Source organism: Leuciscus leuciscus (assembly GCF_965113295.1).
Source record: "Leuciscus leuciscus genome assembly, chromosome: 8".
Taxonomy (NCBI): Eukaryota; Metazoa; Chordata; class Actinopteri; order Cypriniformes; family Leuciscidae; genus Leuciscus; species Leuciscus leuciscus.
This window is the reverse complement of record NC_138732.1, coordinates 38016790-38033754: the sequence shown is the minus strand read 5'-3', so window position 1 is coordinate 38033754 and position 16965 is coordinate 38016790. Positions and strand designations below refer to the sequence as shown.

Below are 16965 nucleotides of genomic sequence, written 5' to 3'. Positions count from 1 at the left end.
CTAACTCATATTTAAGCATCTTAATGAGCCTTTGTGTAAGTAGTTCAATTTTGGCTGTATTATTAGTGTCTCCTTAGTGTTTTTTTGTTTATTGTCCCCCCTACTGTTAGATGAAATGTACGCCCATGCGGGCCCATGTTTCGATGTGTCTAGAGGTTTCAAGAACAAGACTATAACAAGATCAAGACTGCATATGTATTGTTGCTGCTCTTTCCTTTCTCTTCTTTATTTTATATATTCTGTAGTCTTTATTTTGTATCGGACTTACTAAACCCAGACCAAGGTTCAAATGACATATTGCATCAACAGCCAAAGCAACACTGCCACTGGACACAGACCATTTGTATATATAATACAGCCTGAACCAACATTAGCATGCCAGATTTCACTTTCTATGTGGTTAGTATTGGTAAGAACCTTAGACATTACACTGTATGATTTTAATCATATTTTACTGAGCGAGGCATCTGCTGGTCTGATACCACATGTGGAATACTTAAGTTAATGTGTTGTGATTTTCGACAAAGATTTGTTGAATATGTTGCAAATGACTTAAAACATCCAAAGGTAATATTGAACAGTTTATTGAGCATTTCAGATCAGGTCAATGTTCAGAATTTGACAGTTCAGTTACAGGACACATAAGATCATAGCTTAAAATCCCATGACACATGATTTCCGGAAAAGCCTGAAAGATACATACCCAAAGTTTGAATAACTGTAGTGCTATAACAAAGTAAATATCGCATAGAAAAATATTGAACTTTATTCTTTGATTGTCAACTATTGTTAATATTATAAATAATAATAAATAAGAGCTAAAAATTTGATGTTTCATTCGAGGGGACACACACTGTTAGAGATTAATTAGTTCCTATAGCCAAAGCACCCATGCCTTAAATAAAGAGTTCAGCATTAGCCGGTCACAGTTTGGAGGCGAAATGGTTGTATTTGTCAAATCCGCTGACCAGCACTGTGTCAGGAAAACTCCTGGGCCGCTCAGGGTCCTGTCAGGAAAGCACACATATTTATGATCTTTACTGCTAAATATCTATGACTACATGATTTTGTAAACTGAGAAAGATTTTTACCTGGATTGGATAAGCACATGTAGGGACATATCGGATGACATAGCCACAGCGCCTCCTGTTAGATGTGTTGGGATCGCTGGCATGAACCAGAAGTCCATCATGGACCTGTGTGGGAACAGAATTCAGACAATGAATGCTTGGAAAATGCTTAAATTAAACTCAGACATATTGACTGTGTCTGGGTTCCGGTCTCATCTGCTTATATTTAATTTTTTTGCCGTTCAAAACAGCTCATTTACACACTGGTTTGGAGCGCAAACAGTTTTACCATTTACTGCATTACTGCTATTCTTCTAGTTATTTACTTACAGTGGCTAATGAATCAGAAGGCTCACATATTTGCAGAAAATAACAGTCTACTACTAATACTCTGGTAGTTGACATGTAGTTGCAAATTATGGTTCTTAAAGTGTCTAAAGTGGGCTATCGAAATAAAGTGTAACCTTGACGGGTAGTGCACCTGCATTCTGACACTGCATATTGTTTTTTCAGACATTAAAGAAATGTCAGGGAAACATATAAATACATATTCACACTCACAGACATCTGACCAGCTTGAAGTGGGCATAAGAGGGCATTCTCTGACTGCACCAGCTCCTCTGGGATCTCCTGATTGACACTCAGCATGTTCCCAGCTCGTTTTGATTGGTGGTGGGGCAGAAGACCGGCGTGGTGACTACCTGTTGGATAAATAAGGACAATTTAGACACTTCCCATTACAAATCAGACATCGAGGCACATTGAGCAGTGCTTGTACCTGGAATAACTTGCAGTGCTCCATTGTCCTCAAGCGAGTCATCAAGGGCAAGCCAGACAGACAGAACGGGACCTCCATCAAAACCCCAGTACCTAAAGACCAAAACATGATGAAATCTGAGCCAATAGAAACCCCCCCCAAAAAAACCCCCAAAAAAACATTAGATTATGTGGAATAGTGCTTACGTCATGTCCTGGTGCCAGGCCACAAACGGAAGTCCTTCCATCTTATCACTGCTCAATTGGATGACGCCATTGCTTTCTGGCTTTCGGACTGGATATTTACAAATGAATCTGGAGTCCAGCAGGATGACGTCGGGCCCCAGAACTGCAGTGACCACCTCAAGAAGCCGAGGGTGCTTGGCGAGCGCCATCACCCAGTCATGATCCTTGTGGATGTTATGAAGGCTGTAAGCAGTGTAATCTTCACCTGTAAAAGAATACCTGGGTTATTTCAATTCCAAACCTTGAGTCCAAGCCAACAACAGGAATGCAGCAGATCCACTGAAGTCAAGTCAAGTCACATTTATTCATACAGTGCTTTATACAATACAGATTGTTTCAAAGCAGCTTTACAGTGATAAAAGGAAAATAATGCAACAAAGTTTGTTTCTAGATGAAAATAGCTTCACAGTCCAGCTTAAGTAAGTTCAGTGATGGTTCATTTTTGTTGTAAAAAAGTTATTAATTTAGTTCATTTATATTTAACCACTCTGGAGAAAACCATGATGTCATTGTCCAGCTCAGTTCATTTCTCATATAATGTTGTCATTGCAGGCAGATCAATGATACCGAACCTCACCATGCTTTCTCTCCAGCCCAGCGAAGGCATCCCGGGCCTGCTGGAGCTCTTCTGGACTCAGGATGGGAAGAGCCGACAGATACCCCTGCTTCTCGTACTGGGCCTGAATCTCAGCGTCTCTGTTCATGTCTGAAACGGCAGGGAAACTTCCGCTTGTCTGGTTTGTCTCAATCTTTCTCAAGAGCTTGGCTTAATCTCAGCTGTGCAAACTCCACAGGGAGAGAGAACCTGTTTTTATAACCTGTGGTACAGAGAGAGAACGATGGAAATTAAACTTTGGGTCCATGCTCAGTCTAGCATTTCCTTTTTTGACTTCTGAAAACCTCCTTGTCTTGGCCTTACACCACCTCATTTATTCATGGCAAATTTATTCTGGGTTATTTACTCAGGGACAGAGAGTCCTATGGTGCCTGGAAGCAATGGTCCCTGAGCAATTACATGGGGAGAACAACTTACTCTTAAGCATTTAAGGGTGGAGGCGAGTCACAGTTAGCAGTTAAATGCTGCCATCTATTTAGCCATCTGTCTAGTGCACTGATTTTCAGTGCTAAAGTTCACTGAGTTTGGCAACAACAAGAAACACGCACCTGAGTCTGGAAGCTGTTGGTTTCTTTCTGCTGAGTCTTGGTGCAAGCTGGAAAGATGAAAATAATAATAATAATAATCAAAATGACCAAAAAACAAACAAACACACACTCAAATGTATAAAACAATTGAAAAAGTACAGAAAATGTAATAACAGCCATACATGAAATAAAGATCAGCAATACCTGCTGCTTCTCTGCTGTTCAGGCTGTTTCTTCCTGAGGTGTTTGTGCTCTTTACCTTAAAACTGTGAATATTTATAATCATTTGAGAATCAGGCTCCTCCTCCATTACATCATCATACATACCTGTTAAGATTCCAGGGAAGAAAAGAAAGGGCATATTTTTAACTTTTTTTTATTTTTTTTTTTTTTTTTTATATCATAGGGTGTGTAAACATTGAATACAATATATGTTGCAATAATGTTCTACTGATGATGCTGGGAATTTCAAGGCACTCCAAAAAGAGCATTTCCTTTTGTGAGTAATTCTTTGTGTGTATCTGTCACTGGATATTACTTACTCACCTAAACACAATGGGAAACTGACAGCTCTCAGCGCGTGCTGAATGTGAGCTTGTCACCTATTGGTTGGCATTGTGGTAAAGTGAAAACATTTATTCAAAGACACTTAGAGGCTATACATCCCATACCCATAGTTATTTACTAAATATTGTACTATATATGAAACTATATACATAGTTTTTATCCATTCAAATCCATCCTTACATCCCCTGACTTTGTTTAAAGGTGAACAAAATAATGGCTTAATTTTTATTAAAATAAAACATATTTCTACCTCTAAAGATTTATAATAAAACAATGTCCATTTTATTACATGTGTGACATTTATAGTATTTTTTTGTGTGTTTTTTCTCTCTAAAAATTATGTGCAACTTATTTCAGTTATTAAATAAATAGCTGTTTACAGAGGAAACAATAGAACAAACTATCTAGCAATAATGACATGGTCATTTTTTTTTTTTATATTCCTTATATATATAAACTTGTGTTGTCTTAAGAATTGGGGGGGTACAATCATATATATTGTTAATGTGTATTTTATTGAAACAATGTAGTTGAACATTTCAAAGCAATTCTAAGGGACACATTTAATTGGTTATAATCTTAAAAAAACACAAACAAACGAACAATAACAATGCCTGACCTATATAACAGGTGCAAGAGCAGGGATGGAAATTATTGAGAGACAACCACATTTAATTTAAATTAATCATTCATATCCTGTTTTCTTTTTTATTATAGATCTACTATTCTACACTTTTAACTTTTTAATTTCATCGTTATAATCTATTTTATTTGTTATTATTATCCTAGTGTCAATTGCTCTTGAACTGCATTGATTTGTTTGGGAAACATGCTCTCCAAATAAAGTTTTATTTATGGACACAACTGAGCAAATATCCTGGAAAAATCTGTTGTCATTAAGAATGAGGTCATTACTGAAGAAATTCCAATGGCCTCGGGTTTCCGTAAAGTCAAAGTGCAAAAACATCTGAAGTTGTTTCCTGTTAGTAATGTATTAAGAAAAGGTCCATTTGCTGACATATTAACTAAAAAATAATAATAATAAAAAACCCAAACAAATAGGCTTATAAAGATTACAATATTTACTTTCTGACATGGATTGTTTGAGTTTCATGTGTTCAGCCATTGAACTGGTTCAGATTGTCCCATATTAAAACAGTTTCCATACAGTCATTGTACAAACACATTCATTTCAAGAATATAATAGAATAATACAATAAAGAATAATAATAAAAAAACCTCATATATATATAGCATTTAAAAGGGACCTAAAAGATAGAAAATAGCTTGTTTTCCCTTTCTTTAATCTGATGAATGAAAGCGTGTCAGCGTTCAGGGGAAGTCCAGCTGGCCGTGATGTTCACAGTGTTTGGGACAAACGTATCCCCCCCGCTGATCTTCTCGGTTCTTCCTCCTGTCGGTCCTGGGCCGGTCCTGCTCGTTGTTGCAGCGATGCACCAGAACCGGATCTTTCTCGGCTGGAGATTTCTTCATCAGCAGTCTCTGGAGAATCTGTTTGTCTGAGCGTTCCTTGTGAAAATCATCCTCATACACCTTTAGCTAAGGAAAAAGAACAAATTAAGATAAAAAAAAAACATTAGATATCGGTTTAATTGTGCCTTTCATACATTGTAAATGTGCAGTTGTTAGTTACCGTTTCTGTAATTGCATTACAGACTATAATGACAGTATTGTAGTTCACATGCAGAAATTAAATGGTAAACAGTGGTTCAACTAACATTAATGTTCACATCAACCCATTAAGACCCGATAAGATAATTATCTGCATTCCTGTTAAGTAAGACTCTCATGTTTTATGACATATTCAACATCAGGACACCGTGAAGTCATAATTAGTTTCACTGGAACCTACTGATCATTTCCTTTTGCATAAGATTCTTTGTTCATGTGATAGTTACTTCAAGATCACAATGGAAATCTTTGACGGAAGTCAGAAGTCTGATGAACTTGATCTACAGGTGACAGCATCATGATAAAGGTTCATTGTCTTATAGAAACACTTTCAATCTGTCCTTACTGTACAACAAAAACAGCTTAAATAGAAAATATTCATTTATATTTTTGGCATCAACTAAGTGAGCTGAGTGTCTAATATTCTGGTCATGTGTCCAATAGGTAAATGTGATTTCACTAAGAATTTGATCCAACATGTTGATCCTATAACAACATTCCAATCAACCAATCAGATTTGAGAGATGGGTTTACAGTTAATGTCAAGTTTAGTCTTACAGGGGTAGGGACAGGTTTAGGACTTGTAATGCTGAGTCAGGATCAGATCAAAATCATACATTTAATAATCTATTGCATAAGGCAACAGACGCAGGCAAGTGTAACACAAGCAAATTGCTATCTGCCATCGGTCCATCAAACATTCTACAATAAGGTCTCATTAGTTAATGTGAACTAACAATGAGCAAAACATTTGATACAGTATTTATTAGGGGTGTAACAATATATTGTGTCACAATATATCGTAATACAAAAATTCAACAATATGTATCGTGTATAGTTCATCCAAAATGTTTACAGAGTTTTAGTGTCAGCACTACATTATACTATATATAATGTTGAATATAATATAATAATGCAATGGGGGAATATTTGTGGGTCCTGATAATGCCAAATGTCTGATGTTACCAGTAAAAAGTGGCCTACATTATTTTAAATATTTCCATTATATTCAGAGTGAAAGCATGTTTGTTTTAAAACAATTCTGTATTTTCAGCTTCATAATCATAAATATTTTAATTCTAGTGTCTTTATTGTCCTGTGCATTGGGTTTCCAGCACAAAGATCAAGCCTATTCATTTACACCCACAATGTAATGTAAAAAATGTTTGGAGTATCGCAATAATATCATATTGTCAGTTCAGAATCGTGATATGTATTGAAATCGTGACATGAGGGTATCATTACAGCCATAGTATTTATTCATCTTTGTCAATGTTAGTCATATTCATTGTTAGTTCACGTTAGCCTAGGATCATTAAATAATATTAACAGACATGATTTTTGATTTTAATAATGTATTAGTAAATGCTGAAATTAACAGGAACTAAGATTAATAAATTCTATGGAAGTTTTGTCATTGTTAGATAAGTTCACTAATGTAGCTGGTTAATAAATGAAACTTTACTGTAAAATGATTCGGTAGCTGACGTGTCAGACTGCTAGGCTGTTTGTAGGCTGGAGGAATCAGCCAACAAACAGAGGAAGATCAGTGTGTGCCAGAGGAGATCGTGATTAGCTGGTAACATCTGCCCCCCAGTGGTGGACATCTGCACGACAGACGGTTGAACTGTCCAGTCCTGTGCTCACCTGCTCCTGCAACAGCGCCATCTGCTGACGCATGTCCCCCTCTCTGCGCCGCAGTCTCTTGTTCTCCTGCAGCATGCGCTCATGGTCCTTCTGCTCCGTCTTATATTCAGCCTCATAGATTTTAGTCTGTGGATGGGAAACATTATTGAGATTTGACTGTGAAACCTGTAACACTTTAATCTCCACCTGTTTGTTTAAAACGTAAACTCTGTTTTTATAAAAAACAACAACATCTAAGAAACAAACATTTTAAATAACGATAAGCAGTTCATATTTCACCTCAAATTTAAAGGTTCATTTTTTTTAAATTGTATTTTAAATTTTAGGACCATTAGAGTTTTTTTTTTCCATCATTTGCTTTACTGTAATGCAAAAAAAAAAACCAACTATATTTAAATATTCAACATTGTTAAAAAATCATGTTCAAATATGAATATCAAATATGATCTATCAGGCTTTTGAAGAACATTTTTTGTGCATGTCTCATTTATCATTTTATTGCACAGCATTATGTTTTGCACGCCAGAATTAAATACATATTATTGAGAGACAGAGTTAAAACGTATATTTATATGCATTTTATGTAAGTAAACTGCTATACTGTTATGAAGATGAGAATTTCATCTTTCTTTTTGAAAATATAAATATCAGCAACTGCACCAAATTGCATATTTTCGCTCAGTTTGGGCATCTGAATACCCAAACTGAGATATTCTGATATTCTGTCCATATTCTCCTACATCATAAGTCAACTACAGGCCTATTTAAATGTTTTTGGATGTTATGATCACGTTAACTCACCTGACACCGCAACACCTCCAGCTGTTCTTTCAGATCCTGAACCTCTCTCACCGGGTCAGACCGGATCTCCATTCCCATAGCAGCCAGTCTGAGGCTCGACTTTGTGCCTGGTGACACAGTAGACCGGACATCCAGCGACGGTTTAGAGGGCCGCTGGAGTAGCTGAGAGTCTGAGGTGCCACTCATATCTGGGGTCTTTCAACAGAGAAAAAGTCAATCGAAATGTATTATAGCTACTGTAAATCTCTGGTCTGACTGATTCTGGAAGCTGACCTGTGTCCCTCTAGTCCACTGATGAAGATCTGTTTGGTGCAGTCGGCTCTCCAGCAGTCGGATATACTCCTGGAGATGCTGGTTTTTCTTCAGTTCCTGCATCAGTGTTTGTTCATAATATTCCCCCTTATTCTACACACAAATAACAGAAAAAAGTGTCAGTGTCTGCTCATGTACTGTATCTACTTCTGAATTACAGAAAAATCAATCACACCATAAGCATTCCATAAAAAAAAAAAAAAAAAAAAAAAGTTCAATGTTCTCAGTTAAGAAGATGAGCAGCAAAAATTAATTAACCTTTTTTTTTTTTTTTTTTTTGATTATGTGATATGTAATCACCGCTCAGGCAGCCAAGATCTCAGGCATTAAGTTACTTGTAATTGGCAAGTCTTCCCAATATGGCTTACAATTACCAACACTTGGCTGACCACCAGTGCAACCAAACAACCCTCTTCATATTACATCTGTTCACTGGTAGACCACGGGGAGCTCGAGTTCATCCTGCTGTTCATAAATCACTTGGATGTCTTCATCAGTGTGTTATAGGGCATTAGTGTGCTGGAGTCTGGGAGATTCATACGGGATCAGAGTGAGTCTGCAAGATCCTCATATTCCTGGCTCTCGACCATGCCGAGCGATCAAATGAACTAATTACTCCAAACAACATATTATGACCTGAAGCCATCCTTTAGCTTTCTTCAAATATAAAGCGGTCCAGATGTAATAAATCGGGTGAGAGATGACTCGCCACACATATTGCTTTTCCAATCACTCAAAGAAGCAGGGTTTGTGGAGCAGGGTTTGTGCAGCAGGTTATGGACTTGCATAGGTGTGCTCCAGACTCAACATCAACTGTGAAAACTGATTGGCTAATAGGAATGTTGTTCAGGGATGAAGGATGCTGATCCAAGAACACATGGCAAAACATGTCTCATAGTTCCTTCTTTACGTGTTATTTTGCTTTATCTGTGTTTCTCTTTGACGATTCGGTTTGATCCTGTTTAGCAGGTCACTATTTTATTTGTTCCTCTTGCATTTTACAATTACAATGTGTTTTTTGAGACCGATGCACAAATTGTGTTAGCAGCCTAATTTAATTTTTTTAAATATCGCATATGAAAGTGCTCACTAGGAATTGTTCTAGAACTGATGGAAGTGCTAACCGACATCCTGAATGATTCAGTTTTGCAGCTCAATATACAGTATAATTGTGATTTGAGATGTCCCAAAAATTCTACAATGTTATCACAGTGTAAACATGTTAAAAATCTTTTTGACGAAAAACAATTCAAATTGTAATATGACTGAATCAACCCGACTAGCTAAGATTATTCCATTGGAAGTCATTTTTATTGGCAGTCACCATGAAATCGAAAGTGACACTTTTTTGTGTGAAATATTGCAGTATTTATTATAAATGATTTATCCGTGCACATATATATATTTTTTTTTAATTCATGTGCCTCATGATCTTTAATTAAAATAACTCCCCCTAATTCTTGCAGAGACATCCATTCTCTTCTCTTCTCTGATAACGTGTTTACTGGCGTGAGGGCGGGGCAACCTGTCACTCACAAGAGATCCACCAATAGCAATCCACCACCATCCAATCAGTTCCCATTGGACAAAATCGATTCCTATCCTACAATCTTCGAGAAGATGATTGCAACTTCTGTTTCATGCTGACTTTAAGAGTCAGGAAATGTAAAAATAGCTTCACAAGATAACATACTCACTGGTAATGTGGTATGAAGGACTCGTCCAACCAGTGGTGTGAGTTCAGGGCAGGATTGCCTGTTTGCCCAACCACTGGCAAACGGGATGTTAGCGGGAGGTAAACTCTAACAATATTTACTTTTCTGTTTAGTGACAACAATGATGCTAAAATTACACACTTAGCTTTAAACACACCTCTGCCATAAGGATTTGTGAGAGTGTGTGTGTGTGTATCTGCCCACGTACCTGTTCATGTTCTACTTTGAACAGCAGTCTGCGGTTGACCTGTTTGAGGGCCGTGTTTTCCTCCCCGAGAGCCGCCACACGCTGCTGGAGGCCCACACTTGTGCTGTGGTAGATATGATCCCACTCCTCGTTCAGTTTCATCAGCTGACGCACACACACACACACACGATGGGTTTCCATGTTTTATAGGGACTTTCCTTTAACATAATGATTTTTACACTGTACAAACTGTACATTCTATCCCCTAACCCTAAACCTTCCCATCACAGAAAACTTTCTACATTTTCAAAAAAAATTCACTTGGTATGATTTATAAGCTTTTCTTGAATTCTTGGTATTGGTATTGTCCATAACTTAGGGTTTACTAGGACCACACACACACACACACACACACACACACACACACACACACACACACACACACACACACACACACACACACACACACACACACACACACACACACACACACACACACACACACACGTTGACTTTCATGTCATTGTGGGGAGTTTATGTTGACTTCTGTTTTTAATTTGCTTTGTAATTGTATTTGCTGTATCCTAACCCTATGCTAACCCTAAACCCCTGCAGTCCCATTAAGTGTCTTCACTATGTACTAACATTTTAATGAATCATTTGATACAATGCACTTATTGCGTAAATGCATGTTTTTACTTATATTTCAATATACCTGCATGTAATTACAGCTGTATTTGATTTCTGTAATTACATCTATACTTACACTGTTGCCTTTCCCTTACACCTTAACCCACCCTTAACCTACCCATACCACCAAACCTGGCCTAACCTTCCCCGTATCCCACTTTCATTGTTTTACAATACAATATCAACACAATAAAAACATTGCACCAATTAATTTGTTTATTAATTTATTGATTTGCTTGTTTCCACCACAGAATAAAACAAATTGAAAGATAATTCAGACTTTATATCTCGCAATTCTGACTTTATAACAAATCAGAATTTTGAAGAAAAAGTCACAATTAACTTTTACAAATTTTTTTTATTCTGTGGCTGAAACAAGCTGCATATATTTTTTATGCAAGTACCTGGTAGTTAAAGACACTTAATATAAAGTGGGACCACACTGGATCCGCAAAAATGAAAGGCACCTTACTTCTTGACATAAAAATAGTTTAAAAATAATATTATAAAAGGAATTCAATATAAAGGACACTTAACAAAAAATACAAAGTTTAACATGCAAATGAAAAAGAAGTATCTAAATGAAAGTCAAATTCATGTTCTGAGCTTTCGGAATTGCAAGAAAATATTTTTCTTTTCTTTTTATGGTGAATTTCAGATAATTATACATCAGGTACACTACATACTAGTGGATTATGAAAATTGAGTTTTAGGGTCATGGTGTTTTATTCTACCTCTTTGTTGAGTCTCCGCAGTTCAGTGTTTTTGTTGAGGAGCTGCAGCTTCTCTTCATCAGAGGAGGTGATTGACATGCTCTCTGTGATGAGGGTTACCTGCTCCTCCCCGGAGAGAAGAGACTCTTCCTGTGCCACATCCTCCACCTGCCTACAATGCATGCAAACACCCACACATTAGTTTTTTTTATATTTTAAGATCTCTCACATTATTATTATTATTATTATTATAAATAATATGTAAATATATTATCATGGCGAGCAAACAGCAATTTAGATCTTGTGTTCTTCCCTGCCCACGCAACATCACAGGTAGGGATACACATGATTTATGTGTTGCTTGTCTGGGAGGGGATGTTGTTTGTCATGGGGATCGCAAATGGATCTAACAAAGGGTTTAGAGACGGACCTGGCCTTTTCTCTGCCCTCACCTAGATCCAGTGCCTTTTCTCAGGGTTCAGAAGCACGCGCTGCGTTTTTTTCCGCCCTGAGTGAGGCAGCGTGCTGCAACTATTCAGCTCTGAGGAGTTGTTGCATGGTGCTCCAAGGCCGGTCCCTTGCTCCCTTCGAGCCTATTGAAGAGGTTCCAGTCAAGTTCCTGACTCTTAAAGCATTGATCCTCCTTGCCATTACATCTCTTAAAAGAATAGGAGATCTGCAAGCCCTGTGGTTTGCCCCTTCGTGCTTGGAATTTGCACCTGGCATGATGAAGGCTTTTCTTCACCCTCAGCCAGGTTACATCCCTAAAGTGCCCACTAATGTGGCTAGATCTATTGTGCTGCAGGCCTTCAGTCGTCCTCTCTTGTGGGATCCAGACCAGGAAAAGAGTAATCTGCTAGTCAAGTTCAGGCGTTAGATGCTTATGTCCACAGAGCTGCCCTGACAATCTGAACAACTTTTCATCTGCTTTGGGTCTCCTAGCAGAGGATGAGCAAGTTGATAGTTGAGGCTATCTCTCTTGCATATGAGTCGGCCAGACCACCTTCCCCTACGGCAGTCCCAGCTCACTCGACTAGGAGTATGGCTGCTTTACTTCAAGATGTTTGTGATGTGGCAGGCTGGTCCTCACCACACACATTCGTGAGGTTTTACATCCTGGACATGAGCTCTACACCAGGGGCCCAGGTGCTTAGTGCTTTTCTTCAACGATTTCACACTTGACAGATACTTGTCATTATTGCAGTGTGGGTATAAATGTTCCCACAGCGTCAACTGACGCAGCACAAGTTCCCTTGAAAGGGAACACCTCGGTTACGACCGTAACCTTGGTTCCCTGAAGAGGGAACGAGACGCTGCGTAGCCCTACCATACCTCCTGCGTGCCTATCAGCGACTTACTTCAGCCTCTTAGAAGCTAGCTTTGCACTGTTTGGGCATGCTTTATAGTTGCCTGGTTCATGACGTCTGCCTCTGAAGTCACGTCACACCATTGGACTGATTTCAATCAGAGCATTCCCACGGCGTCAATCGATGCAGCGTCTCGTTCCCTCTTCAGGGAACCAAGGTTACAGTCGTAAACGAGGCGTTTTCTCTACAAGATTACTGTAGTTTCTTTTTTCTAGACTAACTCTAACCTTGCTGTTGATATGTTTATTCTAGTAAATAAAACATTAATAACTTAACATTATTTAAACTCTTTATGAAGTTAATTTCCTCATGTGGATATTTGTACATCGAAAGCTTGTCAGATTTTTCTATTCTCCACAATTTATTTACAAATTAAATGCTTTTTAATAGATAATGATAAGTTAAATAGACAACGTATTAAAGCTACTTTTTTTCTTGAAATATTTATCATTTTTATATTTTTTTATATCTTTTTTTACAGCCTTAGGGATTAACACTGCTGTTATTGCTGCTGTGGTGAAACAGTAATGGGCAGATGGACTCCCGAGAATCTGAACCAGCTCAAATAAAGTCATGGGTGTTATGCAAATGTCCCCATATTTCATTTCAGTCTCATGATGAATGACTCATGCTAAACTTTGACAAAGTATGAACTAATAAAAGTTAGACAAACACATCACCAGTGCCCATAAAAAGAAAATGACTAAAAGCTTTGGGAAATTTGAGCTAGGGTGGGTTTCTGTTTCTATTCTCCCTATGTGTGAGATTGGGTTTTTATTTTCTCTCAGGACATCAAAGAAATATATCAAAATTAAAGTTAACAGTTACGCTAATACTAAGTCAGTTCATTATATTAACATTTATGTGCGGTGTGGCCCTTGTCATGTAAAGTGACTATTTAAACTAAAGGTCAACATGTCCACCCTTGTGATGCTGTATTGGTGAAACTGTCACTAAAACCCTATTTGGATGGGACTAGTTTAACATGGAGAGGTGGAGTAAAGTAACTATTATCAGAGCTTCTCAGTGATTTTAGTCCCGTCCGAATGTGCATCTCAGTAATCATTACGGGCAATGTCAGTAAAGATGACGGTGATCACTTTTACCTTCTGTACAAATGTCCAGAAAAATGACCTCAGGTAATACTAATCACATGCGAATAGACCCGCTGTAAATATGTATGTGAATATTCCGTATGAAAATATTAGTTTTCCGTGTTTTTTCAAGTATGTAGGCGCTTGAAAAAGCATTCAGTGCTATGTAAGTGTAAGTGCCTATTACTAACATAATCCAATCTGAATTTAATTGATACATCGTTTGATGGGACTTATAATTTTTATGTATATAAAAATAGGTTATATATGTGTTTGCGCACATGATATCAGGAAGCAACGTAATACGCACATGACGACGGTGGAAGGAAGGTGACGGCGGTGCATAAATCGAGTTACCCCTAAGTTTTACTGAGATATCTTATCCTGTGAGAATTGGCCTGTGCCATTATTATTATAAACGCCCTGTGGTAAAATTGCATTACTCCATCTACCCTTGTAAACTAATACCGTCCGAATAGGGCTTAAGACGTCATTTATATGTGATTACAGTGCAGAGAATTATTGTGTCTCCTGAGAGATTGCAAAATCGGAGGAGATTATCGCAGGAGGTTATGTACACTAACAAAAAAAGTACTTTTGACTATCATATACATGAATATCTCACCTAAACATATCATTCTTTATAATATTCCAAGGATCACATACCGTACTATCATACAAAATAACCCATTTTACACTCTTAAAATTATAGGTTCCAATAGGACATTTTCACAGCGATGCCATAGATGAACCATTTTTACATACCCAAGGAACCATTCAGTGAACAGTTCTTAAAAAAAAAAAAAAAAATGTCTTTCTTACTGTGAAGATAATCTATAAATGAAGAGTTCAGATGCAAAAGCCTCTAAGTGCCATCTGGAATTTTCTTCTAGAATGATAATTTTTTATCAAGCTAGTATATTTAAATTCAGTAATTTCACTTAAATGGCAATGAAAATTACCTATTAATTGTCATTTAAGTGAAATTACTGAACTCATAAAAATTAGTTTTAGAAAATTAGAAAAAAAATTTCAGATGGCACTTAGAGGCTTTTGCATCTGAACTCTTCAAATATAGATAATAATTCTATATATAATCAATAATCTATAGAATGTTTTTTGACAATAAAGAACAATTTGTGGAATAAAAACTTCCCATGGATGTTAAAGGTTCTTCATAGAACCATCAATGCCAATAAAGTAAATTTTTATGAGTGTAATGGCAAATTATTACAAAAAGAGTCCCTACTTCCTGTTTACAGTTTTCTTCTATGACAAACTGATTGCACTTTATCCATTTTCAGAGGCCTGTACACACACACATACACCTTATAACACTCCTGATGAAGTCCATTTAAATCTGCAAATTTAGATGCTAAAAAAGTCAGTAAAATAATACCCACTCAGACTGAAGATCATTCTCCTCCTCAGGTAAAGAGCGCTCTTTGCTTGAAGAGTCCTCTTCTGACAGGGAAGACTGTGAACTTCCTTCCATGACCCTTTAAAATCTGAATCCAACTGATTAATAGCTGTTCTAATCCTCTTGTCGTCTTTTACTCCTAAATCCAAGTGATGAAAAGTGTACAGCCTAAAGGCAGTGTGGTAGCGTAATGTCATTCACTGGAGGGGAAGTTCAAATTTAAACCCCCTCATTGACATGCAAGACATCAGAATAGGAAGTAATGCTCAGCATGACACAATAATAAACAACCATATGTCAAAACTGAACGATCTTTACAAACTAATAACAATATAATGGGAATAATTAATTTAGCCAAATATGTAGCACTATTGTGTGATTTATTATTTGAAAGTGTGATTTTATGTCTTTGTAATGGTTACTAGATTGAGATACAAAATAAGGAAGTGATTTGCTGGTAAGCTGCAGGGAGTTTCCACTTCAGTATCATCTGTTTTCTGTGGGCTTTCTGAAAAAAGACAGCTAAAAGCAGCACGGTTTAAAGCCAAACCACAATGTCTCCCTGTTAACACATGAGTGAAAGGACATTGGGGGGTTATTTTCAACTCCCAGGATGTCTGTTTAGTTGTAGCCTACTGTAAACAAATGTACCATGGTAACCATATTTTCCAGCAAATTTCCAGTTACAAGAGTTCTTGTTACTACTGCAATAGATAGTTGTAAATTTATATGGATTTAATATTATTACTTTTCATGAAATTACTGGGAAATATTAAGTTCAATGGTGGATGATGTTCCCTGTGACAATTTACAGTTTCATTGTAACCGAAACTGTAGTATAGTATTTAGTGGAAGACAGATTTCTTGTGAATTTGTTTTCTTAAAACAAAATAAAAGAACAAAAAGAACAATATAGCACAAAAATCAACTGAAATCAAATGATGAGTGTAAATCAGTAATTTTGCAGATCAGTGCAGACTTTTTACAGCTAGAAACACCCCATTTACACTGACTCCATGTTTAGACGTTGAGTGGTGCGATTACATTTTAGACTTTTTTATTTTTTTATTTATTTTTTTACAAATTGTAGGTACAGTATAAATAGTAGGAAGTATGCTAGTGTTTCATTCTGAACATTGCAGGTGTGATACCAGAGATGGATTACCACAATGCCCACATTACCCTTCCAACGGTCATGATTACTCCATTCGTATATGACGACTTGCCAATCAGTGTATTGCTGAGTCTAGCATTAGTTAGAGCATTAACTGTAGTCAGCTATGGCTGAAGAGAGTGATTTAGCAATGGCTTTATTGACCCAATGCACTATCAGGATCAAGGACAAAATGTGCTCTGAAATGGAATGTCCTCCCTTCGCTTTGAAACAGAACATACGTGAAGGACAAGGATGATTAACTACGACCTGGTGCTACATCAGCATAAAAAAACTCATTCGAAAAATCAGAATGCACTATGGTTTGATGATAAATGCAAAGAAATAGAACAAACAAATTTAAAATAATAAAATTCACAATCTTGGACAGC

The 16965-nt window shown here is 37.1% G+C and overlaps 2 protein-coding genes across 2 annotated transcripts; both read right to left on the bottom strand.

The window, feature by feature from the left end:
* Nucleotides 1-568: 568 nt before the first annotated feature.
* Nucleotides 569-3520, bottom strand: LOC309505063 (L-threonyl-[L-threonyl-carrier protein] 4-chlorinase). Its single transcript, XM_082178445.1, has 8 exons — nt 3420-3520; nt 3237-3283; nt 2650-2890; nt 2034-2277; nt 1849-1940; nt 1632-1771; nt 1092-1196; nt 569-1007 (listed from the first exon to the last, which is right to left on the bottom strand). Exons 3-8 carry the CDS (start codon nt 2774-2776, stop codon nt 924-926), a joined length of 792 nt encoding a protein of 263 aa, XP_082034571.1. The 5' UTR covers nt 2777-2890; nt 3237-3283; nt 3420-3520; the 3' UTR covers nt 569-923.
* Nucleotides 3521-4278: 758 nt separating this feature from the next.
* On the bottom strand, nt 4279-15655 carry LOC309505038 (uncharacterized protein). The gene is made up of 7 exons (XM_082178402.1): nt 15404-15655; nt 11561-11711; nt 10158-10301; nt 8196-8327; nt 7923-8117; nt 7122-7247; nt 4279-5342 (listed from the first exon to the last, which is right to left on the bottom strand). The coding sequence occupies exons 1-7, from the start codon at nt 15493-15495 to the stop codon at nt 5115-5117; spliced, it is 1068 nt and encodes a 355-aa protein (XP_082034528.1). The 5' UTR covers nt 15496-15655; the 3' UTR covers nt 4279-5114.
* Nucleotides 15656-16965: the final 1310 nt, after the last annotated feature.